A 27,859-nucleotide genomic window follows, 5' to 3' on the forward strand; every position below is an offset into this window, starting at 1 on the left:
TTAAATAAGCAAAGACGATATCGATGTAAAGCATAATCAGTCTGAGCATATGCCTTATAAGCCAAAGCCAACAGTGCGTGATACTTCCGCTTCATGCTTCATGGAGAATGTAGTGTTATTGTGTTATCTGCTAAGTATAAACTAACTCAAAGATTATCATGTAGTTTGCCTAAGATCATTGATGAGATTAATAACTGAATCTATTAGAGTGTCAGTTTTGTAGACAAATTCCTAATTCAATTACAGTTTAAGGTGCTTGGTCACTAGCGAACTGCGTAATTCATAGCAAAAGACTAACAAAATTTGTATAGGCGATTAGAAAAAATAGTAAATCAAGTGACGTAGCAGCTAAAATGGGAGTATTTGAAGTATCTGTTATGTTGTAGCATGGTGATTCGGAAAGACAATGTTCTGTACATGAACTCCTTATCTTTATTCGGAATACCGTATGGAGTTACACTGGAGAAAATTAATAAAACATAGCGAAGTAAAGTAGACGGATGCAAATCAAATTCGGAACAATTTAACTGCAAATGATTAGACAGTTGGGATAAGCCATGAATAATGTTGCTGCTCTCAGTTGACAGGAACAATGTATAGCATATGTCCTGTGTTTTTAAAGAAGAATCTCATTTCGTATCAGTCTTTAATTGAAATCAAGAAGAACCTACTTTTTCTATAAAGAAATCTTGATGTAGAAGACGCGTATTTCAGTAAAAGGGCAAAAGAAAAAAAAAATAATAAAATATACAGAAAAATTGAATGCAGTGAAGAGACAGGTCTGACGAAATGTAATTCGAGAGACGTTAGTAGCACGCTCTTAATAAAAAGTGCTGTGGAAGTCATGTATAACATTATAATATAACGTTGGTTGATAGGGAGTAACTGAAAAATTGATACACGGAGAGCCAAAACTGAAGAATAAATATCAGTACAACTGCATACGGAGAAAATGTGCCAGAGTTCACCCAAAACAGCTAGGCTTCGATAAATGTATCTTTATGATACGTTCTGAAATTAAAGAACTACTAGTGAGTAGGAATCATATTTTTTACATCACAATTACTCAGCTACCCAGAAACATAAAATATTAATTTTGACACTGATTACTAAACAATATTCTTGAAAGCATATTAGGACTATTAAAAATCATTTCTCTGGAAATTTTGATACCCACCAAGGAAATATTAATAATGTACCTTCACTAAAAAAAGTGAATAAACGATATGCAAACCTATTACGGCACTGCGAAGTCTCCAGGTGTTCTGATCAGGGGAGCTAGAAACAATTCTCTGACGGAAATGTCTTCCTTAGCAACGATTATATAGGTATAAAACTTATTTTCTAAATTCTAACAAAGTATTAAGTTGACTTGTATGATACAGTAACAAACAGCGGTGAATACATCTCCCCAACCACTCATTTTAACAGTTTGCGGACCATCGGCAGCGTGCAGTCTGTCTCCCTTGAGAGTTAACGATTTTACATTTATCCACATTCCGTACTTCTCGCTCAGTATCTAGGAGCTTAAAAGAAGTGACAAGCACAATAACAACATTTCCGCCATTACATAAGTACTCTTTTATTTAACTCATGTCTATTCAACGGTGGAGAACAGTAGTCTGCAGAGACGTAATTAAATATTCAGTTACTATCCATGTTCCTTCAGTATTCAGCCTTCTACCAGCACCCCACATCATGTCCAGCAAATAATGTGACCAACTACTCGTACACTGCAGTAAAGATACAATTTCTTTAAGTACACAACATAAATAACACAGAAATATTTAAAAAACCACATTCATGTTAACGATAGTAGGTGACTAGATACTACACAAAAATTACCACGACATAAATTATCACAGCACAAACAATAATAACATTAATGTTTAGCACAATGACTAGAGGAGGATCTACGAGTATTATGGCAATAATAATATCAGATAATACCAGATCTTAGCTAACAAAGCACATCACATAAAATAATATCCTAAAAGCTAAGTTCCATAATATTGGAGACGAATTACCAGCAAACATATAACATTTTCATATATGGTACACAGACATGCAGACATACTATTAAGTGATATTGATACACTCTTTTTTTCAACGTACACCAAAAATAGTTTCATTTCACCATCATATTTCCACTTTATATCCACAAATTGACTCTCCCGTTTTTGTCTATCTCTTTGTTGCTCTGTTTATCTGATTATTATTGCTAGTGTTAGGGCAGATGTGATATTTTACGGGTCTTCATTAACAATACCCGATATTTGGTATAACTAATAAAGCATCTCATTGAAATACTGCAGAATAAATGAAATAGGCCTAATGTTTCCAAACATGCTCCCTATCATCACAATAAAGAAAGAACTACCCTGAGACTTTTCAAATTTCAGATTAACTCGTTATTCAATTTCTTAAACTGGCATCAGTGAAAGCAACGTTTTACGTCATACAAAATTCTAATTTCAGCGTCATAATTCTCTTCATATGTAGATTTAAATGTTAAAAAACTATGATAATATATTTTTAAAAAAGTTATATACCTTAGTGCAATACTATGTAGGTACAGTGAATTATTTCAAAGCTTCAGTTTCACATGAAACAATCTCAAACATATGCTGCTAGTTTGCAGCAAAATTTGACCAAATAATCTGGTCACAAACTAATTAAATATGACTAAGAAATAGTTCGTTGCTCATTAATTGTTTTGGTAATGATAAATTATACATGCTAATAAGATAGCGTCCCTGTAACTACAATATACTCAATATCTTTGGGAATGGTGGCGGTACAGTGTAGGCCGATTCTACGCTACTTCCAGTCGTGGAACAATTACCGTTTGCACGTATTCAAAGATGTCGTTGCCAGTAAATCATATTTTCAACTTATGTTGTTGTAGTAAGCCAAATAAAACTTTTCGAAATAAAGCTATAGCACATCTTAGTGACAGTCTCTTAGAAAACTGCATTTGCACTCCAACTGCGTACTCTGTGGTCTGATATTAGAGAAGTGTGCTGTAAACAACAGTTCTGCCATTTGTAATTAATCTTCAGCGACAGCTTGTATGTTGGCATACTGCTTGTGGTCATGGAGTTACAGTGTGTGGCCCGACTTAAGACGCTTATTCCTCTTGTTCCACAACTGGCCCACGCTCTCCCTTACTATCCTCCTTCTACGCCTATTCTCATCAGTTTGCCCATAGGTGCAGCCGTTGTCGTGTGTTCATGTGCGAGTGCCGAGGAGTCAAACGGTACCAGAAAAATCTGTACTTCGTTTGTTGCTTCTTGCTCTTAAAAGCGGAAGTATTTTCTAAACTCCAACAATTACAATTACGCCGCCAAAGTAAATATGAAATCAGTCTTTCGTTACATATGCGAATAGTACATTGAACTTACATCTTACGTAGGCCTAAGATAACTGGTCTTCTGCTGGAATGAGCCCATTAGACAGAAAAATCGTTGTGTCACGTGTTAGCGTCGGTGGGTTGAAGGTATGGAGACACGTCACAGATGCACAAGTATTTGTTAGTTTCCCTGTAAGATACGTGATTCAATCTCAGTTAAATCTCTTAAACATTAACGTGGAAGATCGATGCTTCAAATAATTTCTGTAAATAACAAATATACGTGCTGAATAACATTTCAGAATTAAAAATTACACTATTACTGGGACAGTAATAAAGTTTTAATTACCACTTCGAGTAAACGAAAGTACTATATATTAAAGTACGTAATTATTTTTTTATCGTTTACAGGTACGTGTCTGCAGTCCAGTACACTGGTACACATTGAACTCCGTGTGCCATAGTACCTTGTGTTCCGGAAGAGAAGACAAAACGAAGTGGAAAAGCCCGTTGATAAACTGTAGGATCGTGTGGTAGTTTGTTTTCGGCAGCAGTGGAAATATTGTAGCTACATGAGGCCAAACCAAATCGTTAAAGAAATCACCTAGGTTTGCGTGACGTAGATACAATATTTCCGCTCCTATCAAAACCGAATTACCGCACGATACCCCAATTCGTCGGCGGTATGAGCCATTCTGTTTCGGCTCCTCTAGTGACATTCTAGGGTCCCGTAGCGTTGGAATTTCATTCTGTATCAGAATTGCGGACATGCACCTGCAAACGAATAAAAGGAAATAGTTACGTAACTTCATTTTTTAGGTGACAGTTACATCTTTATCACTAGCCCTCGTATGAAGGAGAAGATTGTGAAGAAATTCAACCTAAATTTGTGCCTAATTTCATCAAAGCCGCAAGTGTGTTTCCTTGTAATCATAACACACAGAAGGGGTAAATACTAGAGCTTTCTTCTCATAACGAAACGTAATCTTCTCATCTGAAGGAACAGTTACGCGCATTCTCATTTGCGATACTGAAACTGTGTAACGAATCAACGTCCTGAAGTGCTGACAGTAAAGAAGACAATGAGTTCCCATTTCAGGCAACGGCTGCACCTTAAGCGCAACTTTGCATCATTAATACTGCCCTCATATGAGCTATTCTATACAAGCTGACTACCAGTCTTATACCGGTAACTTCCTATTTGCAAAAAAGGAAAATAGTGAAGAAATTATTCAGTACCCTATTTTGACAAAAATATTTCTGTGGTACAAAATTTCGCCTTCGCTGCTTACTTTATGAACTACAAATTCATTAGTTTCTACACTAGAATAATCGTTCTTGAAAACTCATATCTTTGGTTTAAAATATCGGTAGCGCTTAGTGTATCGTGCTTAGCTCAAGCAACAAAGAGAGAGATAGGCCTAGATATAGAGAAAAAGGATTTTCCAACATGTTTCCAATGCTCAGCCAAGTTTCTATCATTCTCTTGTACCACGACAGGTAACTAAATGAAAAAGTGAACAGCGAATAACGCAACTTGAGACACGTCTCGACAGTTGCGCTGTAGAAATTTCTCTTTAAAAATAATGCTGATGAGAAGATATGCTTATTGAGAACTTTTCTTTATAAATATAAGCTTCCCATGCAGCATTCTGTAAATAGTAATATACGAAACAATATTATTAAGAATAATTTCATTATATACCATTAAACAATTGTATGGTAGATTAACAGGGATACAGTAACTGACTTCATTGCCAGGCAGAATGAATATTAGGGGAACACGCTACCAACAGCCGTGCAACCGGAAACAATAATAGTGGACGCCTTGCTATTGGCAAAAACCAATTAGAGTCAACCGCGATTACCAAGCTTTCTCCGTCTCTCCGCACGGCAAATATTTTTGTTTGACTCTCAGAAACGCAGAAGTCAAATTTCATTTCCCTGTTAATTACTTTATTGCTACATTTATACCAATATTAACATGGTAGTCACTTCCATACACAACTCAGTCCACATTAAAGACGACATAGACACGACACAGCTGCTTACCTTGAAAGATCATGTTTCGAAATTGAAAGTGCATTGTGTTGTTCTTTGTCTACTCCCTAACATCGAACCTTGGTGGATGGGTAGTTTACTCTTACGCACTATTGCACATTCTGCTGGTGCTGTGATCTCTGTCCTTAGTTCTGATTGGTCCCTGGCTCCTGCCTGTGAGAGGCCGCACAGGGACTTCGTTGTACCGTATTAGTAGCCGAGGTCATTAGCTCGTGGGGAGGGTGCGGATCAGGGGAAAGGAATGAAACGAAGACTCGCAGAGAGCACTTCGCGAACCGGCTCTGCTCTCTTATATATTGCCACTGAAGTCGTGGGATGAATGCAGTCCTTTCCTAAAACTGCACATATTGTGTCGGTGTTCTGTAACAAGATTTTTGCGCGGCGCAGCTTTTTTTCTATTAGACAAAAAGAAAACTTCTATGGAGTGAGATTAAATTCCACAATTATCGAAGTTCACACTAATAAGAAGCCGGAAACCTTAAACCTTGAGAATGGTGATGATGGAGTATCACGAAAAAAGTCGTCTGAATATAGCTATCAGCAATGAAACAGGGCACAGACTTGACAGTGTATCAAAGAACATTACATTAGATAATGAAACGGCGCAGTGAGTAAACGGATGTTATTGTCCAACGCTCCAAGTATGGAAAGGTAAGAAGTAAATTTTACCGACTACGCTGAAGTTGGGAGGATCGTATTCAAGACTATTCGAAACTCGGTACAGCAAATACTCATGCATCATAAGCAGGGGGCTAACAATGTACCAACCGTTGGGAATCAAAACGGAGGCAACTTTCACGAGGTGCTATCCGCCAGCCTTCAGGGAGTTGGGATCTGGTGGGTATCATGAGGTGCGTCCTCTACTATTAGACGAGCTCTATCTCGACCTCGACCTCGACATCGTTCCCGTCCTGCAAGTGAGTGGACGTGAGAACCGTCGTCGTGTTGGAGGAGGCAGTCGGCATCGGCGGCGGTTGGTTCTCGTCGTCCTTGAAGCAAGCCGACTCGAGGTGCTTGTTGAGGTAGGACTTGAGCGCGAACGTCTTGTGGCAGCGCGAGCAGGCGAAGTTCTTGTCCTGCGAGTGCGTCTGCATGTGGGCGCGCAGGTTGGAGCGGTCGGCGAACGCCTTGCCGCAGTGCGCGCAGCCGAAGGGCTTCTCTCCGGTGTGCGAGCGCAGGTGCCCCTGCAGCAGCCACGGCCGCGAGAAGAGCTTCCCGCAGACGCCGCACGCGTGCGACAGCTTGTGCGTGAGCAGGTGCATGGCGAGCGCCGGCATGCTCACGTACGCCTTGCCGCACGTCACGCACTTGCGCGCCGCCTGCGAGTCGAGCGAGCGGTGCGTCTGCTTGTGCCGCGACAGGTTGGACGACGTGGCGTACTGCTTGCCGCACTCGCTGCAGACGTACTTGCCGCCGCCCGCCTTGCCGCCGGCGCCAGCGGGGGCGGTGCCTGCGGCGCCGTCTTGCGGCTGCCCCTGGGTGCCCTCCGCCAGCACGACGACGGCGCCGCCGCCGATGCCCGGCGGCGCCGCCTCCTGTTCGCCGGGAGACGCGACCGCCGCAGCCTCGCACGACGCCGCCGCCGCTGCCGCCGCCGCCGCCTGTACGGCTGCCGTGCTCACGATCACAGGAGTCGCCGCCGACGTCACCGTCTGTGTCTGCGTCTGCGGCTGCGTCTGCGTCGTGGTCGTCGCGGTGTGCGCGGGCACCGTTTCCGTCACAGCCACCACCGCCGCCGTCACCACCGGTTTGCTGACCTTTCTGTTCTTCGTGCGCCCGTCGGCCGCCATCAAAGCGTCGTAGGTATATATCACAGATGTCTTCTGCGCCGGTGGAGGAATCACAGTCGCCACCTGCAAAAAAATTGTATATGGAGTCCAGGTGCCATCTTTCCTTAAATAACAACAGACATCTACTTTCTTATTCATGGTCACCTTGATCGTATGGGATGGATTAAATGTTTTGCAGCAGCATCATAATCAGTATCTACACTACTGGCCATTAAAATTGTTACACCAAGAAGAAATGCAGATGATAATCGGGTATTCATTGGACAAATATATTATAATGGAACTGACATGTGATTACATTTTCACGCAATTTGGGTGCTTAGATCCGTAAAAATCAGTTCCCAGAACAACCACCTCTGGCCGTAATACGCCTGGGCATTGAGTCAAACAGAGCTTGGATGGCGTGTGCAGGTACAGCTGCCCATGCATCTTCAAGACGATACCACAGTTCATCAAGAGTAGTGACTGGCGTATTGTGACGAGCCAGTAGCTGGGCCACCATTGACCAGACGTTTTCAATTGGTCAGAGATCTGGAGAATGTGCTGGCCAGGGCAGCAGTCGAACATTTTCTGTATCCAGAAAGGCCCGTACAGGACCTGCAACATGCGGTCGTGCATTATCCTGCAGAAATGTAGGATTTCGCGGGGATCGAATGAAGGGTAGAGCCGCGGGTCGTAACACATCTGAAATGTAACGTCCACCGTTCAAAGTGCCGTCAATGCGAACAAGAGTCGACCGAGACGTGTAACCGATGGCACCCCATACCATCACGCCGGCTGATAAGCCAGTATGGCGATGACGAATACACATTTCCAGTGTGCGTTCACCGCGATGTCGCCAAACACTGATGCGACCATCATGACAGTGTAAACAGAACCTGGAATCATCCGAAAAACTGACGTTTTACCATTCGTGCACCCAGGTTCGTCGTTGAGTACACCATCGCAGGCGTCAAGGGTAACCGCAGCCATGGTCTCCGAGCTGATAGTCCATGCTGCTGCAAACGTCGGCAAACTGTTCGTGCAGATGGTTGTTGTCTTGCAAACGTCCCCAACTGTTGACTCAGGGATCGAGACGTGGCTGCACGATCCGTTACAGCCATGCGGATAAGATGCCTGTCATCTCGACTGCTAATGATAGGAGGCCATTGGGATCCAGCAAGGCGTTCCGTATTACCCTCCTGAACCCACCGATTCCATATTCTGCTAACAGTCGTTGGATCTCGACCAACGCGAGCAGCAATGTCGCGATACGATAAACCACAATCGCGATAGTCTACAATCCGACCCTTATCAAAGTCGGAAACGTGATGCTACGCATTTCTCCTCCTTACACAAGGCATCACAACAATGTTTCACGAGGCAACGCCGGTCAACTGCTGTTTGTTAATGAGAAATCGGTTGCAAACATTCCTCATATAAGCACGTTGCAGGTGTCGCCACCGGCGCTAACCTTGTGTGAATGCTCTGAAAAGCTAATCTTCTGCATATCACAGCTTCTTCTTCCTGTCGGTTAAATTTCGAGTCTGTAGCACGTCATCTTCGTGGTGTTGCGATTTTAATGGCCAGTAGTGCAGATATACAAAAAAGTCACACCACGAAAAATTATCCTTATCGGTAGAAGCGATATACATATACAGATTAACAAATGATTACATTTTCTGGAAAGTTGGATGATTTGTTCAAGAAAAGATATTCAAAAATTGAGCTAGTTCTATAAGGGTGCCGTTTTGGGAGTGAGATACAGAAACCTACAAGTGTGACAAAGCTACAGAATAACAGTATAATATAACGTTCATCTGAAACGTTCGGCGAATTTATCACTTACCAGACATATTAACAATTTGCTCATTCACGTACTCATGGAGCGACACAAACAATAGCTGGCATTTATTTGTAGCAGTGCTAAGCGTAGAGCTTCGGGTTAAAGTGTAGTGAAGCGAAGCTTTAACACTAATTGTAGAATGTGGACACTAAGAAGTATATTTCGTTTTTAAGAGTATAAATAACAGAACCCACTAACCGAGCGAGGTGGCGCAGTGGTTAGCACACTGGACTCGCATTCGGGAGGACGACGGTTCAATCCCGTCTCCGGCCATCCTGATTTAGGTTTTCCGTGATTTCCCTAAATCGTTTCAGGCAAATGCCGGGATGGTTCCTTTGAAAGGGCACGGCCGATTTCCTTCCCAATCCTTCCCTAACCCGAGCTTGCGCTCCGTCTCTAATGACCTCGTTGTCGACGGGACGTTAAACACTAACCACCACCAACAGAACCCACTAACAGAAAATGAGTTTAAGAATGGCTAAAATTCTTTTAGGTAGGAAAGAAATCTGATGGAACTTGAGAATCATTGTCAACAAGCATAACCAAAAACTGGTAATGCAACAGGTGATGGCAAGTTTCTGCAAAAGGTTGAGCATTAATGACGACTAATAGCGGCACAGTTAGTAACTCTCTATTCTGCATGACATCACAGCTTGCCTTTTAGTTCGATTTAAGGCTTCGCTGATTTTATACAATATTTATTTTTTAATCTTTCACTGAAACGCTGTTAAAATTTTCCTTCTTAATTACGTTATGAGGCCGTCGAGGAAAGTTTTACTTTCATTTTAGCTTCACCGATCTTTGTTGAAACACTTGTGGAAGCTTGATTGACTTGTGGTACAAATCGTTACTACAACTGGTAGGAACAGCTGCCACGAGTTTGACTTTCACTCTAATTTGAAATAAACATGGGTACGTAGCGTAGCTGTTTGAGTCACATTTCGAAAGCCGTCCAAATTGACGTGGCGTCATACTTCGATCGAGTTTAGGAGATACTTTCAATGCCGATTTCGGGCAACTTCATAAATAGCTACTCTATCCTGAGCAAGCTTCTTCGTCTCCCAGTACTTACTGCAACCTACATCCTTCTGAATCTGCTTAGTGTGTTCATCTCTTGGTCTCCCCCTACGATTTCTACCCTCCACGCTGCCCTCCAACACTAAATTTGTGATCCCTTGATGCCTCAGAACATGTCCTACCAACCGGTCCCTTCTTCTTGTCAAGTTGTGCCACAAACATCTCTTCTCCCAAATTCTATTCAATACCTCCTCATTAGTTATGTGATCTACCCATGTAATCTTCAGCATTCTTCTGTAGCACCACATTTCGAAATCTTCTATTCTCATCTTGTCCAAACTATTTATCGTCCATGTCTCACTTCCATACATGGCTACACTTCATACAAATACTTTCAGAAATGACTTCCTGACACTTAAATCTATACTCGATGTTAACAAATTTTTCTTCTTCAGAAACGCTTCCCATGCCATTGCCAGTCTACATTTTATATCTTCTCTACTTCGACCATCTGATAAATGTTACTAAAACTCTATTGTGAGCAGTGAAGTTTAAGTTGTGTACATGCACATTTCAACAAATTTTTTAACAACAGTTGAAGAAACGAAATGGTAGTGACGACTGTCAGCCCAGGGATAAAGATCAAGCGGGTTCAGCTAAAGCGGAGCAGAGGAGAGGGGTGTGGCGCTCACCTGCTGGTGGTGGTGCTCGTGGTGGTGCTGGTGATGGGTGGGCGGCGGCTGCTGCGGCTGCGGGGGCGGCGGCTCGGTGTGCACCACCTGGACAGGGCCGGGGGACGGCACCTGCGGGGGCGGGTTGTTCTCGGCGTCGGACGAGTACTCGGACGTGGGCGGCGTGAGCGAGGGCGGCGGCGGCGGTGGCGGCTGCGGCACCGGCTCGTAGTAGCAGTCCGGCGGAGGCGCGCCCTCCTCCACGTGCTCCACGTGCACGACCTCGTGGACCACCTCGTGCACCTGCATCTGCATCTGCATCTGCATCTGCATCTGCAGCGGCACCGGCACCGGCTGTGGCTCGTGGATCAGCAGCTCGTGCGGATGCTGCTGCTCGTCCGTCACCTGGTACAGAATCTGTCGGCAACCGCGAAAACTGCGTTATCACAATCATCGATTTAACGCAAAATGATGACAGTTTATGCTAAGAGCTCTTAATTGTTTTCTTCCCATTGTTGTGAACGTTAGCTCACCGGAACTTTCGCGGGTCAATGGTTCAAATGGCTCTGAGCACTATGGGACTTAACTTCTCAGGTCATCAGTCTCCTAGAACTTCGAACTCCTTAAACCTAACTAACCGAAGGACAGCACACACATCCATGCCCGAGGCAGGATTCGAACCTGCGACCGTAGCGGTTGCGCGGTTCCAGACTGTGGTGCCTAGAACCGCTCGGCCACTCCGGTCGGCTTTCGCGGGTCAACCGAAATGTTTGATCCCGTATAAATTGTCACTAGACTTGGGTTAATTTTCTTATTTAAACTTTATATTCCGTATCTGTAAATATTTCTGAACGTAACTGACTACCAAGAAACTGTTTTTACGTTAATATGTCTTTATTATTCATATCGATCCATTTCGTAATACCGATCTTGAACATGAAAATTAGTAAGCACAGCCGACCGGATGACCGAGCAGTTCTAGGCGCTACAGTCTGGAACCGCGCGACCGCTACGGTCGCAGGTTCGAATCCTGCCTCGGGCATGGATGTGTGTCATGTCCTTAGGTTAGTTAGGTTTATTTAGTTCTAAGTTAAAGGCGACTGATGACCTGAGAAGTTAAGTCGCATAGTGCTCAGAGCCATTTGAACCATTTAAATCGTCAAAAAACAAATTTACAGTAAATTTAATATTCTTATGTTTCAGTTTTCATGTGGACTAAATTTCTGTCTCCACTTGTAATTCTTCTAATTCTATTATCTATATTGAAATCCATTTCATCAAATAATAGGAAGCGTTTATTTTTCATTTTGTCAAAATCTGCAACCTTTGTTATTAACAATTAGGCTTATAAATATTTATGTAATTATTTATTTCCCAAAAACACATTATAAAGTAATCTTGAAGTAGTTTCAACTAAGACAGTCAGATTGTTACTAACTTGGACTACACCATGTTGTACAAGACACTCGAAGCTGGACTCGTAATATATAATGTATTTTTGGCGCCAAGTTGGTGAGAGTTGCGTCGGACAGCGTAGGATAGCGTTAAGATGCTGTCAGAAGGTTCTTCGTAGCCATTGAGTTTGATACATGAGGTTCTCTGCTCAACTATCTTCTTTGTGTAACCCAATAAAGTTGCATAACGAGTATGTGAAAAGTTTAGCTTTAAAACGAGTCATAAGTATATAAATAAATGAACAAAGTAGTTAAAACCAATTTGATGTTCCAGCGCTTTGTCATTTCAACAAGGACAAAATCTTTCAATAGGTTATATGGGAATAAAGGTGCCAGTTAAGATGCTGAGACCGAATTTGCAATAGAAGTACCATCTAGCTGCAAATACTATGATTCTGCTCTTACTAAATTATTTAAATGTTGCTTATACTTTTAAATAGCAAGTACAACGCAGTAATTTTTTCTTCGTTATATATGGACAATAAATAAGGAAACTCTTTGTACTACACGCCCATAAATGTCATTTTCTTCATGACTGCAGAAGACTGATAAGTGGAAGGAACATACGGATGGTTTACGTAAAGTACATATATTTGAAGACAATGTTATGCATAGAAAGGCCGTAATGGATAACTATGAGATGGGAGATGTAAGACTCAATCACTCAATCAACAAGCCGTTGGAAGTCCCGTCCAGTAATACTGAGCAACGCTACCTCTATATCCGTCCATAATCACGAACGTGTTGCCGGTGCAAACTTTTGGACTCGAAGAGAACTCTCGATTTGATAAATGTTCGATGAGATTCGTGTAGGGCAATTTGGATAGAAAAATCATTCGCCCAAATTGTCCACAATGCTCTTCAAGCTAATCGCGAACAATTGTGGCCTGGTGACATGGCACATTGTCATCCATAAAAATTCCAACGTTGTTTGGGAACAAATGGTCTCAAAGGAGCCGAATATAACCATTACCAGTCAATGATCGGTCGAATCTGACCATAGGACCCAGTCCATTCCGAGTAAACACCGCCCACACGATTATGGAGCCACCTCCACTTCACAAAGTGCCTTGTTGAGAGCTTGTGTCCATGGCTTCGTGTGTCTACGCCACACTGGAACCCTATCATAAGGTCTTACCTACTGTAAATGGCCGTTTAATGTCCAACCGATGTCGTCACGAGTCCAGGAGATGTGCTGCAGGTGATGTCGTGCTCTTGCCAAAGGCACTCGCATCGGTCATCTGCTGCCATAGCTCATCAACACCAAATTTTGCCGCACTGCTCTAACGGATAAGTTCGCGTCCGTCTGACATTGATTTCTGCGGTTTCTTCACTCCGTGTTGCTTGTCTGTTAGCACCGTCAATTCTACGCAAACGCCCCTGCTCTCTGTCGTTAAGTGAGGCCATATTCTACAGCACAGGCCATAATGAGAGGTAATGCCTGAAACGTGGTGTTACCGGCACACTCTTGACTAGGCTGTTCCAGCTCGTCGGCTCCGTTGTGAGCCGCAGAGCGCTCCCTGCTCCAAGGAGCCGTGTCGCTCGCTGTGACCATTCAAGTGGACCGGCACGTGGCACGGCTGGCTGAGGCAGGCGGCAAGGCAAGCCTTTTGATGTGTCAGCTGCGTCTTACAAGATCGACAACTTCATGCTCATAGCTGCTAAGACGTAGTGACATGCTACACCAGGAAATACGATGTTCAGGAAATAAATAAGCAACAACTCTTTTACAAGAAATTGCCTACTAAATTTATTGGGCCTCTGTAGCTTGACGTTTTCTTTTCATTACAAGATCGGAAACATCAGGCGTCAAAGTGTTCGCAGGGTTAATGCGGAGAATGGCCTTCATTGTTGCATCCTGAAGAAACGATCGTTCCTTACTTTTTACTTACTGATCAGGACAATACGTAGAACCAAACATGCACATGATCTGAGCGGCATTGTTGTGAAGCTTGGGAAATGTTTTTTGCTGTAATGAACGATGCCGTCGTGACAAATCCCACGTGTTGTAGTACCTCTCTTTCAACAAAGTTGAAATTTGCAAATCAATAATCTCCAATGAAGTGACGGTGACAAGTCATCGGGGGAAACTGCAAAAGGAGTGCCGAAAACCTTAAGTTCCTTTTCCAAACTAATGAGGTCTCGGAATCGTGTTTCAAACGACATGATGAGCTGTTTTAAGTTTGCTTGGTAATCGCTAAAAGTAGTTCAAATGGCTCTGAGCACTATGGGACTCAACTTCTGAGGTCATTAGTCCCCTAGAACTTAGAACTAGTTAAACCTAACTAACCTAAGGACACCACACACATCCATGCCCGAGGCAGGATTCGAACCTGTGACCGTAGCGGTCTCGCAGTTCCAGACTGCAGCGTCTAGAACCGCACGGCCACTTCGGCCGGCGCCAAAAGTAGTACCTTCAGGTAGTTTTAAAGACGCAAGGCGACTGAAGAACGTTAAACGTCCATTATCGACTCAGCCAACGAACTGTACTGCGGTAAGGTACATCCCCATACTCCGCTTCCATATATTTCAGGAATCCTTTGAATTGGCCATGATTCATACCGTGACGCCACGCAAAATTCACACACTTCACGACATCTTTCATTACGCCACCTAGCTCTACTGTTTCAGCACACAGTGCCTCTTGGTGAATAAAACAATGAAGAGTAAAAATGTCTTTCACGAATTCATCCCTGAGTTTATTTTTCAAACGAGAAGCAAAACCTTGGTGACACCCGATCATTTGTGGTGCACCGTCAGTCGCTACAGAATGGAGCTTATCCCACGGCAAATTCGTGTTTTCCACTGATTCACAAACACCTTCAAAAATGTCACGTCCTGTTGCGGTGTAATCGCGTGGTACCACATCCAAGAGTTCTTCAGTTACTTGCAGCTCTACGTCGACACCACGCACAAAGACTGCAAGCTGAGCACAGCCCGATATGTCGGTGGTTTCGTCAAGAGCTAGCGAAAATGCTACAAAGCTCTCCGCCTTTTTGCTAGCTGTGTCTCTAAATCCGCTGCCATGTCCAGGATTCGACGAGACATTGTTTGCTTCGACAGGCAAACCCCTTCAATTGCCTGCACCTCCCTTGGAAACAAACATTCTGCAACTGCTACCGCGCACGATTTTAGGAGTGGTCCCACCGAAAACTGCTTGCCACTCGTCGCAATGATGTGAGCGAACCTGTAGCTTGCTCGAATTGCAGGTTCAGTAATATTTTCTCCTCTCTCATTCACCTGAAAATTATAAACGCATTACTGAACACGAACTATGTTGCGTGTTTTGATACCCTCCGTATTACGAAACCGTTTTTAACCTTACGTCTCCTGGTATGTCGTTCTTAAGCCCGGCTACCAGTTCTCTGCGTGCAACGCCTTCTACCTGATCGTAGTGTGCTGCGTGAAGAGGTGTATAAAGTCGTTGTATATTGTACCTCTTCACAGAATTAAATACTTTATGACATACAAGACACTGCGGACGACCATCCCTCTCAATGAATAGAAAGGTATCCTCCAATAGAGGTACAGGGCTCCCGCGGCTAGTCATAGCTGTCACTGAACACGGATTATTGCGTCATTTGCGGCTGTATGCGGCCAGGGGGCAGTGAGTTCGCTTTCCCCCTCCACGCGGGCTCCGACCTGCCGCAGTGAGCGTTTCGGAGCGCTCCGGCTGCCTGGAGCTCGGTTGGAACAGCCTGCTGTTGACAGTGTGCACCTCAGAATATTAAATTCCCAAACGATCTGCGAAATGAAATGTCCCATGGGTCTAGCTCCAATTACCATTCCAAGTTCAGTGACCGTTAATTCACGATGTGCGTCCATAATCACATACGAAACGATTCCACATGAATCACCTGAGCGAAAATGACATCTCCACCAATTCACCGCCCTTTTATACTTCATGCAAACATTACTGCCGCCATTTTTATACGTGCATATCGCTATCACACGATATTTGTCGCCTCAGTGTGTAGTTTTAAGAGGGGTAGGAAGTCAAACTGGCCGACTTGGAGCAGGAGAGGCATCACAGGAGATTTTAATTTCCAGTGTCTATACTTTTACAAACAAATTCATCAAACTTTGTCAGCATCATCAGGAAGGATTCAGGATTCACAGCAATTGCAGTGGAAGTTCGAAAACATAACAAAATAATAATTTTTTTTTTACGTTCGAAATTTAATCATTTTTTTCACTTACTAATCGCTGCATTTGTTGCTATAGATACACTTTTCTTCATAAGTTAGAGAGATTCTTCGAAGAATTTTTCACAGCATGCATACCATACACACAGATCTATGAAACTCTAGAATTTATTTAATTTATGGAAAACCGAATGAACTGTTGTATTTTAAACTTCATATTTAGAAAAACCACAAATTTTATATTTAATTACCTCAATTTTTACCACAGTTTTTAGTTGATTTGGAAAATTCTAGAGTTCCATTCACCATTAAGTATGATTTGCAGGCTGTGCAAAATTCATCGAACAATCTCTCTTACTTATGAAGAAAAGTGTACCTACAGCAACAAATGCTGCCATTAGTAAGTGAAAAAAATGAATAAATTTCAAATGTAAAAAAAGTTTTTTTGTATGTTTTCGAACTTCCACTGCTAAGAGTGTGAATTCTGAATCCTTCCTGGTCATGCTAATAAAATTTTATGAATTTATTTGTAAAAGTATAGACAGTGGAAATGAAAATGTTCTGTGGTGCCTCACCTGCTCCAAGTCGGCCCGTTTGACGTCCTACCCCCTTAATACAAGGTAAGTTATGGCTGTATTTAAATTAGAAATGCTTGGGAACAGTGTGAGGGCGAAGGGGGCAGGGGCTCCACTGCGCCTTTCCAAGGCAGTAAAGGGGCGCCGAGTTAAAAACTGTCGCGGCTCGACAGACATGCGACCAGGGCGCGCGCCGTGGTCACCTGTGTGGGCGGCGAGTCCGGGCGGTACCAGACGGTGGTGTAGGCGGCGGGCGAGGGCTCGGGCGTGGGCTGGTCGACGATGTAGCAGGTGGTGGCGCCGGGCGCTGGCAGCGGCGGCAGCGAGCGCGACAGCTCCAGCAGGTCGTGCGCCGCCGCCGTCTCCTCGGCGCTGCGCATCCTGAAGATGGGGATCCCCCCATCGTGCGTCAGCACCTCCTGGTGGCGGAGCGGCGGCCCGGACTCGCAGCCGCCCGCGTTCTCCTCGGGGCTGCCCGGCATGAACTCGTGCAGGTAGCCTGCGCAAACCGCACACGGCCATTAGTAAACGCTACTGTCCTGCAAGCGTCCGCTTACCTTACAAGAGAACCAAAATGTCGACATTAGTCATTTTAAATATTAAAATTATTAAAGTATTTCACGATATTATATTTTCAGTAATACTAACCATTTCTAAGAGATAATTTTCATTTTCCAATTACGACATCTGAAGAAATAAAATTAGCAGTGATGAAAGTGCAAGACGCCACTGGACCGCGGCTAATTATAAGCAGTGCGTCTCTGATTCAAACTTGATCAACTCTTTTGACGTGTAAGTTGCTCGCTCCCTCACCCTGACTCAGATTTGAAGGGAAACACCGTGCACCATGGAAACGACTTTGAAATAAACAGTCCTAACAAATGAGTCGAGATTGTGATCAATGCGGAAATCAGTGGTAATAAAGGAGATTATGAGATTATAGGATTAATCTGCCTACTGAATTTAAAGACAGGTTTGTTTTGACCGTAATTTATTGTTATAAAAATTCAACAACAAGAAAATGGTACAGTATCTTCCCCAATACGATAGAAATAAAAGAAAATTGGAACACAAAATCCTTTCAACAAATTCAAATAAGTACAACAGCTGAAGGGCAAAATCTGCAGGTAGGGTAGAGAAAAGGGATCTGGTAATTAATCCGCGATCCAACGACATAAATCTAATATGCGATTCTGCATTGGACATCAAAACTGCATACACCTGCCTTGGGACAAAGGAAATCACTTGCAGAAACTCAGACTGCCTGAATCAAGTGTGAGCTACCGAACACACAGAGTTCAAAAATGTGTGTGAAATATTACGGGACTTAGCTGCTAAGGTCATCAGTCCGTAAGCTTACACGCTACTTAACCTAAATTATCCTAAGGACAAACACACACACCCATGCTCGAGGGAGGACTCGAACATCCGCCGAGACCAGCCGCACAGTCCGTGGCTGCAGCGCCCGAGACCGCTCGGCTAATCCCGCGCGGCAACACACAGAGTAATTTCAAAACAACGTCCCGTAAATTTTAAAAAGAAACCCGCCTACAACCTTCACGCCACTCTCATTGCCATTCGTCTTGGCAGCGTTATCTTACCACAGTTATTTGTCACTAGAAAGTGGACAGCGTTAACCGACCGGAGAAACAAATGCCACAGACGAAATCTCTAAAGCAAAGACCGCCTTCCAGATCTCTTAACCGCGGGCACTTAAGTCGAAATCTAAATTTCTGAAGTCGAAATCAATGTCTCCCACGCCGAATCCGAAACCTATCTTTCTCCAAAACCACTCACCTCGGAGTTCCTCATAGAGAAGTCTCCAAAATCACTTGTCTCTCAATCACATGTTTGTATTTTGTACTTCCAGTGGGATACCACGTAACAGAACTTGTCCTGTCTCCTTCGAAAAGTTTATGTCACTACTAGCCAATCTCTTACTTTTTCAAGTTAATCAAAGTTCCAACAATTCGGTGGAAAATCCCTGCTGTCGAGAAAGGTACAGCCTAGTCCAGTGTGAGCAAAATATGTGTCTGCTTTTCTCGGAAAATGGCGCCCAATCTCCCACCGTGTCTACTTTCTTTAAGCGCCATCCAGTCGCCATGTGTAGCACTCTATTCTTCAGTAATTATACCAACAAACTCCAGGGCCCAACGACAGAAAGTCGCGCGCTGGATTTTTCCGAAGCGTGTCCAACGTTCCACAAGTTCTGCTCTCACACAGACCCGGCGAGAAGTTACCTACCATTGCAACCGCACTCTACTCTTCTACAACCAGCGTCCGGTTTGCGGGCAGCAAGCACCGTGGAAGGCAACTTTGGTTGGATGGGACACTGTGTGAAGAAACACAAAGGTCTCACGCACCTCCAGCCACTCTACGTTGCTATAGGCTGTTTTGTGCAGCCCGTTCGCCAGATAGTCGCCAGTTTCTCCGGGAAAGCCACCATACTGCTTAGAGACAACAGACCTAGATGATTGGGATCTCCAGGCGGCAGGAAAACAGCCTGACAGCCAAGTATTTGGCGACCCTAAGATAAACAAGTGTGCATGTGTCGCTAAACAATCTTTCTAAGACACAGGGCTCGTCTATATGACTAGTCACCATGATGTGGTAAAGGTGTGTGGTTCCATTTCTATTTAAGTAATGTTAAGTTTGTCTGAGAGAGGGCGCTGTGTATATATTGCATTGTCTCAACACATGTAAGCATTAAGTTAACAATGAGAGACAGATAATTCCCCGGGTTCCCGGGTTCGATTCCCGGCGGGGTCAGGGATTTTCTCTGCCTCGTGATGGCTGGGTGTTGTGTGCTGTCCTTAGGTTAGTTAGGTTTAAGTAGTTCTAAGTTCTAGGGGACTGATGACCATAGATGTTAAGTCCCATAGTGCTCAGAGCCATTTGAACCATTTGAACAGATAATTCCTTAAATCATTACCACCCAAGGGCGAGGTCAAATCTTGAGCTGCAGTGTTACAAATCTTCTGGCTCGTTTATCTTGAGAACAGTGAGTAAATGATGTGTACATATTATTGCGTTATGATGAGTGAAGAAAGATCTGCCAAAGGTGTGGTGAACCTAGTTTGTTTGTGAAAAGTGACTGATAAAATCCCTCAATGCCTGAGACATTACTTCTTCATTTAGTTACTGATTTGTGTAACCTAATCAGATTAGGGTGTTCAGATCCTCTCTTACTTGTGACTAGGAACTGTACACATCAAAAACTGTTTCAAAACTTTCTCATTTCCTGTGCCTCCGTGTGACAAAATTATGAGTATCCGCAACATTTTAGTAAGGACAGCTAAAACTGCCAACACAATTATAATAGTAATAAATAGTAACACCAACTAACATGAAGAATAGCAGTAATACTGATCACTTTTATCACTTTCAAGCCGTAATTAAATCATCGCAGACAGAGGAGATTATGTCAGAGGATAACATTCGGATATCACTGATAGTCGCTGTTAAGAAAGAGAAAGCAAACTGTCTCAGGAGAGCACTCTAGACTCTGTAACAACGGGCAGGGTGGAGAGGGTAGTGACTAGAGCGAATTGAAATAAAGAGTTCTTTTGATAGGAAATGGACCGTTAAGTATCCTTTTAAGTTGTAATGGCGTGTAATTTTTCGGAGATTCTGAGGAAGATAGTTCTACGATCACATTGTCGATACGAAAAATTATTTTGAGGAAATGATTGTGTTGTTAGCTGATAGTGAGAGCATTTCGTTATTCTGCTATGCAGTGCGTGTTGAAAATAAATGACTTCTACAAATTATCCGATTAACGGAAAGGAAATTGCCCGCTGCGCAGCCCGCATATCTTAAAGCAAATCGATGAAAAAACCTAGATATTCAACTTATTAACAACAAATGGAAAAATCCTTACCTTTTTAAGTAAAATCGGAAGCTGCTGGTTTCAAATTTTTATTAATAATGCTGTCTAGCTGGAAACCTGTTTTTGGAGACTTGGCAGTGTTACCAAGAGACCATACAAGCTGGCCCCTTAGAGAGAGAGTAAGATAATTCGTAACGACCCTCCTTCAACCTGAATCCGAAGGCAGCACAAACAGAGTGGACGGATCTGTCGTTATGGACATGCACGTGTAAACACTTCAAGCGCAACTGAAGACAAAGTGTAAGAAAGTTAGGACGGATCATCGGAAATCAAGACGAAGAGCCACTCAGCTCTTGTATTTATCAGCAACTGCGGGGGACATTCTACAAAAACTAATGCAGTAAGTCTACTACAAACTGCAAATTGAACGCTGGCAGCAATATAATGATACCCTGAGTGCGATCATGAGCATGTCAGCCATTTACAGTCATTATCTTGCGTTTACTATCGATGGAACACCCAAGTAAAAACGTAAAGGATTTACCATTTCCATTAGTTGTTCATTATTACAGTTTTCAGCCATTGAAAAAAACATCGGAAGGAAGGAGAAAATTGTTGAACAGCTCCTGCAAAACCGATTGTAAAAGATGACCTGCCTTATTACCGTGGCCTGTATTATTAATTTTTACTTGTTGATCATATCTGAATGAAACACAATTTTCGTGCCATAAATGTTTCGCCTTTATTCTTTGCAAGGCATCTTCCGTGTCCTGGAATATGTACATATTTTTAGTACTTACTTTACATTTTGGAACAATGTATATATAGGTTATAAGCAGTTCTGGTGGTTGTTGTAGTTAGGCGGTCGACAAATAAAAATTAACAATCTACCGTAATATTTCACGCAGCTGAGGAAGACAGGATCACAAAAGTTGAAGATGATCTGTCTTCCTCATCTGTCTGAACGAACTGTCTTATTTTCCAAAATTGATCACCATACCTAAGCTTTAATGGGTAAATGAATGGCCAAATTCATCTCACTTTTAAATGTACCTGCTCGCGAAATCTTTCAGCTGTACGTATTAACAGCACAAGTGATTGGCAAAACTTTATCGACAGCCCTAATGTAATGAACGCGCATCTAAATCTTCCTCGCAGATCTGTATAAGGGGTTGTCAGAAATAGCCTGAGGAGCTTGTAATCATATTGACAGGCAGGTTGTGATGAGAAATAATTGTTAAGGAAAAAATTCGGTATGTTCCACCATTTACGAATAAATTAGCACTAAAGTTAGTAAATCAGCGCGTTTCAAATTAAAGCATCCCACCAGAGACAGTGTCACCAAAAGTTCTCTTCGTTTGGTTTCCTAAAACTGAACAGGAGAACGATACAAAAACTAACATGGGGCTGTAGAAACCGAGCCAAAGGCTGCGCAATTTCGTGTGATATCATCTACGCTATGAGAACAACTGATTGACACTAATTGTATCTGGCTGAACCGCTTGGATTTATACGTAAAATGTCCTCAGTTGCTAATTTCAATGACCATTTACTCGGAAACGGCGCAACGAACCGATTTTTTTCTTATCAGTTACTACTGAGCACAGCCTACATTGCAACACCTTCACAAGCTTTGCAGAATGTTTCTGACTAATACTTTTGTAAGTGTTCTGAGCCGTCAGTAGTGGTAGTGGCTTTGTGTTGTTACATAGTGGTATTAAATTTTAAAAACTTCCAGTGACGACACATTGTACATGTCCGCTTACTTCACCCATCGTGGAAGTCGTACACCTACTGGAGGTATACAAAGCTGTGGTTCATTGTGTCACTATATAATAAATATTTAACAGCAAAATGTGTTCTCCTAAGTTCCCCAGAAGAAATAAATTAGTAAATCAGAACGGAAATCAGGGCAGAAATATACTGATATTTCTCGCTGCAAGATGCTGTCAGGAATATGAACCTTTAGCTTAACATCCATTAGTTAATATAGTGGACAGTGAACCCATGATTGTGACATTCGTGAGAGATCAGTTATTGGCAGACGTCTTGTAAACAAGGTGAACGTGAACTTCTTGTGTTTTACGGTGTGGCGTATGCTTGCATTTAACGGTAACAGTAACAGGTAGGATCTATACTACGATTTAAGATGGCCATGTTCATACAATGGTGATGACACTGTCCCAAAAGTGCAATGATTTAAGTTTCTGTTCACTGTATTAAAAGGGCATAAGTTTTATTTTTTTCAAAGACTACATTTGGACTAAGTTCATAAAAAAATCTCCTTCATGGAGTAACATCAAACAGTGTCTACTTCCAATGACAGAAAATTTGTTCAAAAAGTCATACTCGATATGATTTGCGTCATGACATTCGATATTTGGAGCGCAAAATCCTGGCGTTTCATGGAAGTATAGTGTCTGGACAAGTATTCCATTACAAATAGCACTCTCCTGCCATTCGCGTTCCCGTTTGCGAACAGCGGCCGCAGAACAATGAAGTTTCCTTTTAATACCCACTCCACTGAGAGAGCCTGTCAACAAGCGAGAACTTATCGCACGGAGCGCCCTCTGCACCGGACTCGCTAGCCGCCCGGCCGCCAGCTGGCCGCTTTAGCGAGATCGACAGCTCGGAGTGCACAGTAAATCCGGGTGGAGCGAGGCAGCGCTCCGCTATTTGGTTCGGCTGCCGGCCGTCCTCTGTAGCGGCTCTTAAATCACCGTTTTCACATTTATCTCCCCACCGGAGTGCTAGGCTATAAATCAGCCGGTCCAAACTTCATCTCGGATCTGATTTATAAATTAACTGTGCAGAGCGAAATACATTATCGATACACGAAACGCACCGGTGGCAGGACGTTGTATAGAGATGTACCAGCATAAAGTGAAAATATAAAGCAGATACAGTCGATCCATTGCTATCGATTAAAGTGGCAAAGCCGACTACGGACAATTTGATTCGGTACTCTGCACAACAGTATTAACGCAGTTCCTATTCAATATGGTATGCTTAAGTTGACTCAGTTATTTTATAGTAGTCTGTCCCGCTAGCTGAGTGGTCAGCGCGACGGAATTTCAAGCCAAGGAGCCCGGGTTCAATTCTAGTCTGGGTTGGGGATTTCCTCCGCTTAGGGACCGGGTGTTGTTCTAATGATCATCATCTCATCCTCATTGCCACGCAAGTCGCCGAAGTGGCGTCAACACAAAAGACTCGCATCAAGCGAACGGTCTACCTGACGGGAGGCCCTAGCCACACGACATTCCTTAGTGTCTGTCCCCTTAATGGAATCTGATGACGATATTTTCCAAACGCCTCATTAGAAAGAGTGGTCATAAAAAACCTGTGGTTATTTTACTACAATCACAGCGTGCACAATAGCTATTCCCATACTCCTATCTGGTATTAAAGCAGTTCGCCGCCGTCGAGAACCACTCCTTGCCATATTCAGACGGGCTGTTTGTGTTCTCTAGCTTTTGATGCTCGTTGACGACTTTATCTTTCGAATACTTCGCAGTATGCTGCGTCAATTGAAACAGTGAAGTACAAAAATGTCCCAAAACACCTGCGGATCACTTCATATAACACCATGTTTTTCTCCTGACATACACAGAACTGCTATGAAAATGCAGTGAGATGCAAAATACATTAAGAATTTTAGAGTATTCACTACCAAGTGGTGAGACGAATAGATATATTGGACAGGTTTTTATACCTGCACGCAGCCGAGAGGAACATCAGAGAGATCAGCTCCAGTCTGTTGGCTTTCCGTGGTCAAGTAGACCAGCATGACAGGAAACCATACGTTGGGTGTTAATGTTCAGAAAGCTGCGAGTGAAAATCTGATTTTTCAAACGATCGTATCTCTGGTTCTAATGATTACAGAGGTAACGTGTCTAGTCTTACGGATAGCTCTTATGGGATGGCCATATTGTAGCTGTCTTACAGTACAGGGTCAAAATTGAAACATTAATCACTTCCCACAACCCAGACAAATTAAGCAAATGCGCTGGTACTTTTTCATTAGGTGTGATCTAGAATGGGCTTTAGACGGCTTTTAATAGTACCACATTTCATGGGCGGTTTCTGAGAGACCCACAAGACCCATGATTTTGGGTACCAAAATTACCAGATGTGGAGATGGCAATTCCATAATTTCACTTCGTGACAAATTCTCGAAATTTTCAGGATGTTTTCTTAAGATTCTTTTCTCGAGAAAGAGACCTTTTTCAATACCATTATCCGTTACATGCCTCCAGACGTTCAAAGTTACAGTACTTATGCACAACATCGAAAAAATACACTATGTGTTCAAAAGTATCCGGACACACCGTAAACACACGGTTTTCCTATTAGGTCTATTGTGCTACCACCTATTGCCAGGTACTCCATATCAGCGAGCACAATAGTCATTAAACATAGTGAGGGAGCAGAATGGGGCGCTCCACGGAACTCACGGACCACGAACGTTGTCAGGTGATTGGGTGCGCTTGTGTCTGTACGCGAGATTTCCACACTCCTAAACATCAATATGTCTACTGTTTCCGATGTGATAGTGAATTGGAAACGTGAAGGAACACGTACAGCACAAAAGCGTACAGGCCGACCTTCTGTTGGTTGACAGAGACCGCCGACAGTTGAAGAGAGTCGTAATGTGTAATAGGCAGACATCTATCCAGACCATCACACAAGAATTCCAAAGTGCATCACGATAAACTGCAAGTACTATGACAGCATTCGGACAGTCCGAGGGCAAACGGCAAAGCCAAACAGTGGGAAAGACCCGTATTTCCTCCGCCCAAGGATTCCAGATCTATTCACGCAAGTTCAGATGAGATCATGATGACTTCTCCTTCGACTGCAGGGGCCCTCTGCTTGTCGAGTTCCTCCAGCGTGAAACCTAATCACTGTGCAGTCCTATGAAGCCACTCTGTGTAAACTGCGACGGGCCATAACGTCAAAATGCCCAGGAATCCTATTGAACGGAATCATTCTGCAGCACGATGACTCACGCTTCCACACTGTCAATCAGACGAAGATTACACTTCAACTGTTTGGGTGGGAAATACTGCCAACATCCTCTGTACAGGGAGGATCTTCCACCGGGTGATTTTTCACATCTTTGGCGACCTGATGAAAGACATACTTGGACGTCGGACTAGGGAGTACGAAAGTGGATGCGGTTGTGGGTCCGTCATCTCCGACAGCTATCTACGAAGTAGGAAAAGATCGTCTCGTCTCCCAATGGGATAAATGTCTTAACGCGTATGGTGTTTACTTTTAAGTGGAACCATTCCACTGTCGCATTGTGGCGAGAGTTCGGTTTTCATTTGATTGCCCCTTGTAACATTTTAGTGATTGTTATGGTGATCACAGCGTCAAAAAACCTCGTCTGCCCATTTTGAAGTAACGCGAAAACTTCTGTTGCAGCTTCAATAATTGTAGGACGCATATTGCAATCAGTCAAGCGTCTTTCTGACGGGCATGTCGGCTTTCCGTAGTATGTAATAGGCTTTCAGGGACACAGGAGGATAGCTTGATGATTCATGAAGTATCTTTCACCAGCTTTCGTATGAGAACGATATACTTGCTCCGTTGACAAGGGAGAAGTGGACAAAGGCTGAAGGATGACGAAGCGCGGACAGGGAGCGAGACGGCGAGATATCCTCGCACGCGGAGAGACGTGACAGGGCAATCCGCGGGGGCGGCAGCGGCAGCGGCAGCGGGGGCGTGAGGCATGCCTCCCCTGCGGGCCGTAACCTCGCATTAAACTCGCGAGCGCCGCCAACTCGCCCGCATATTTCGGGCGCCCCAAGGCCGCCCTCGCCTCATTCCTCATCCGCGGCGCGTCCGTTCGGAGATGGCGCCATCTCGCATCCCTGTGGTACAAGGAACGCGTGGAGAGAGCGATTCAGCATTTGCCTATCTCGCTCGAGCAGGAGCTTTCCTGTTCCGCTGGTTTCTGGCTACACAGTGCACTTCATATGTTAAATGTCTATTAAGGCCTGGACATTAAATGAGAAATATAGGTGCATTTGAACCCTTAATACCTTCAAAGTTTCTTACTGCAACGGCACTTCATATCAACATTATCGTATTTCGTCTCCTTGTGTACTGTACTCAGCGACAAAAGCTAGTATTCGACTTATCATTTATTTCGAATTAAAAACCTACATATTGTAAGAAATGTAAGTCTTTGAGAGCTCTGTATGGTCTATTTTCAAGTGTAATTTTCTTAGTTACATGGCTATCAATTTTCTTAAGAATCCAAGCTTATGGTGAACGGTAAGTACCGCTTCCTTAAAATATGTAACAAACAGAAAACGCAGAAAGTAAAACGGGAAAAGATCTGTCTGCTGAGTGTTCAAAAATGCAAAGAACAAATATGAAAATAAGTAAGACAAGAGTAGCAATAGCAGAAAATCTTTCAGAAGACAATACTACTTCCATGTGAAATAAGAAATTTATGTAAGAGAAAACTTCCACGACCGTTATCACTTAGTTAAAGTCATTCAAGTCACGTGATCACATTCTCAATGCGTATAATTCTCGTAAATTTCGGACACTGATGTCGGGCATTGTGCTCACTGCGGAATGAGAAAAGCGTCACTCCTTACACAATGTGATCAAAAGTACCCGGACGACTCTAACAATATACGTTTCTCATATTACGTGCATTGTGTTTCCACCTACGGCTAGGTACTCCATATCATCGACCGCAGTAGTCATTAGACATAGTGAGAGAGCAGTATGGGGCACTCCGCAGAACTCACGGACTTCGAACGTGAAGTGGAAACGTGAAGGAATACGTACAGTACAAAAGCGTACAGGCTGACCTTCTGTGGACTGACAGAGACTACCGACAATTGAAGAGGGTCGTAACGTGTAATAGGCAGTCATCTATCCAGACCATCACACAAGAATTCCAAACTCCATCAGGATCCATTGCAAGTACTATGACAGTTAGGCGGGAGGCGAGAAAACTTGGATTTCATGGTCGAGCGGCTGCTCACAAGCCACACATAACACCAGTAAATACCAAACGACTTTTCACTTGGTGTAAGGAGTGTAAATATTGGACGACTGAACGGTTGAGAAACGTTGTGTGGAGTGACGAATCACGGTACACAGTGTAGATTTCCG

The 27,859-nt window shown here is 43.4% G+C and overlaps 1 protein-coding gene across 1 annotated transcript in view; it reads right to left on the reverse strand.

Moving 5' to 3' along the window:
• Positions 1–5,950: 5,950 nt before the first annotated feature.
• LOC124546944 (transcriptional repressor scratch 2-like) overlaps positions 5,951–27,859 on the reverse strand; it is a 33,235-nt gene continuing 11,326 nt past the window's right edge. The window contains exons 2-7 of the mRNA XM_047125078.1: positions 26,304–26,462; positions 17,122–17,389; positions 14,805–14,811; positions 10,822–10,974; positions 7,135–7,236; positions 5,951–6,882 (exon numbers count right to left, since the gene is read on the reverse strand). Of these exons, the coding sequence (XP_046981034.1) occupies positions 6,280–6,882; positions 7,135–7,236; positions 10,822–10,974; positions 14,805–14,811; positions 17,122–17,389; positions 26,304–26,462 (1,292 nt within the window). The 3' untranslated portion in view covers positions 5,951–6,279. The remainder of the gene's footprint in view (positions 6,883–7,134; positions 7,237–10,821; positions 10,975–14,804; positions 14,812–17,121; positions 17,390–26,303; positions 26,463–27,859) is intronic.

Source organism: Schistocerca americana, chromosome 1 (assembly GCF_021461395.2).
Source record: "Schistocerca americana isolate TAMUIC-IGC-003095 chromosome 1, iqSchAmer2.1, whole genome shotgun sequence".
Lineage (NCBI taxonomy): Eukaryota > Metazoa > Arthropoda > Insecta > Orthoptera > Acrididae > Schistocerca > Schistocerca americana.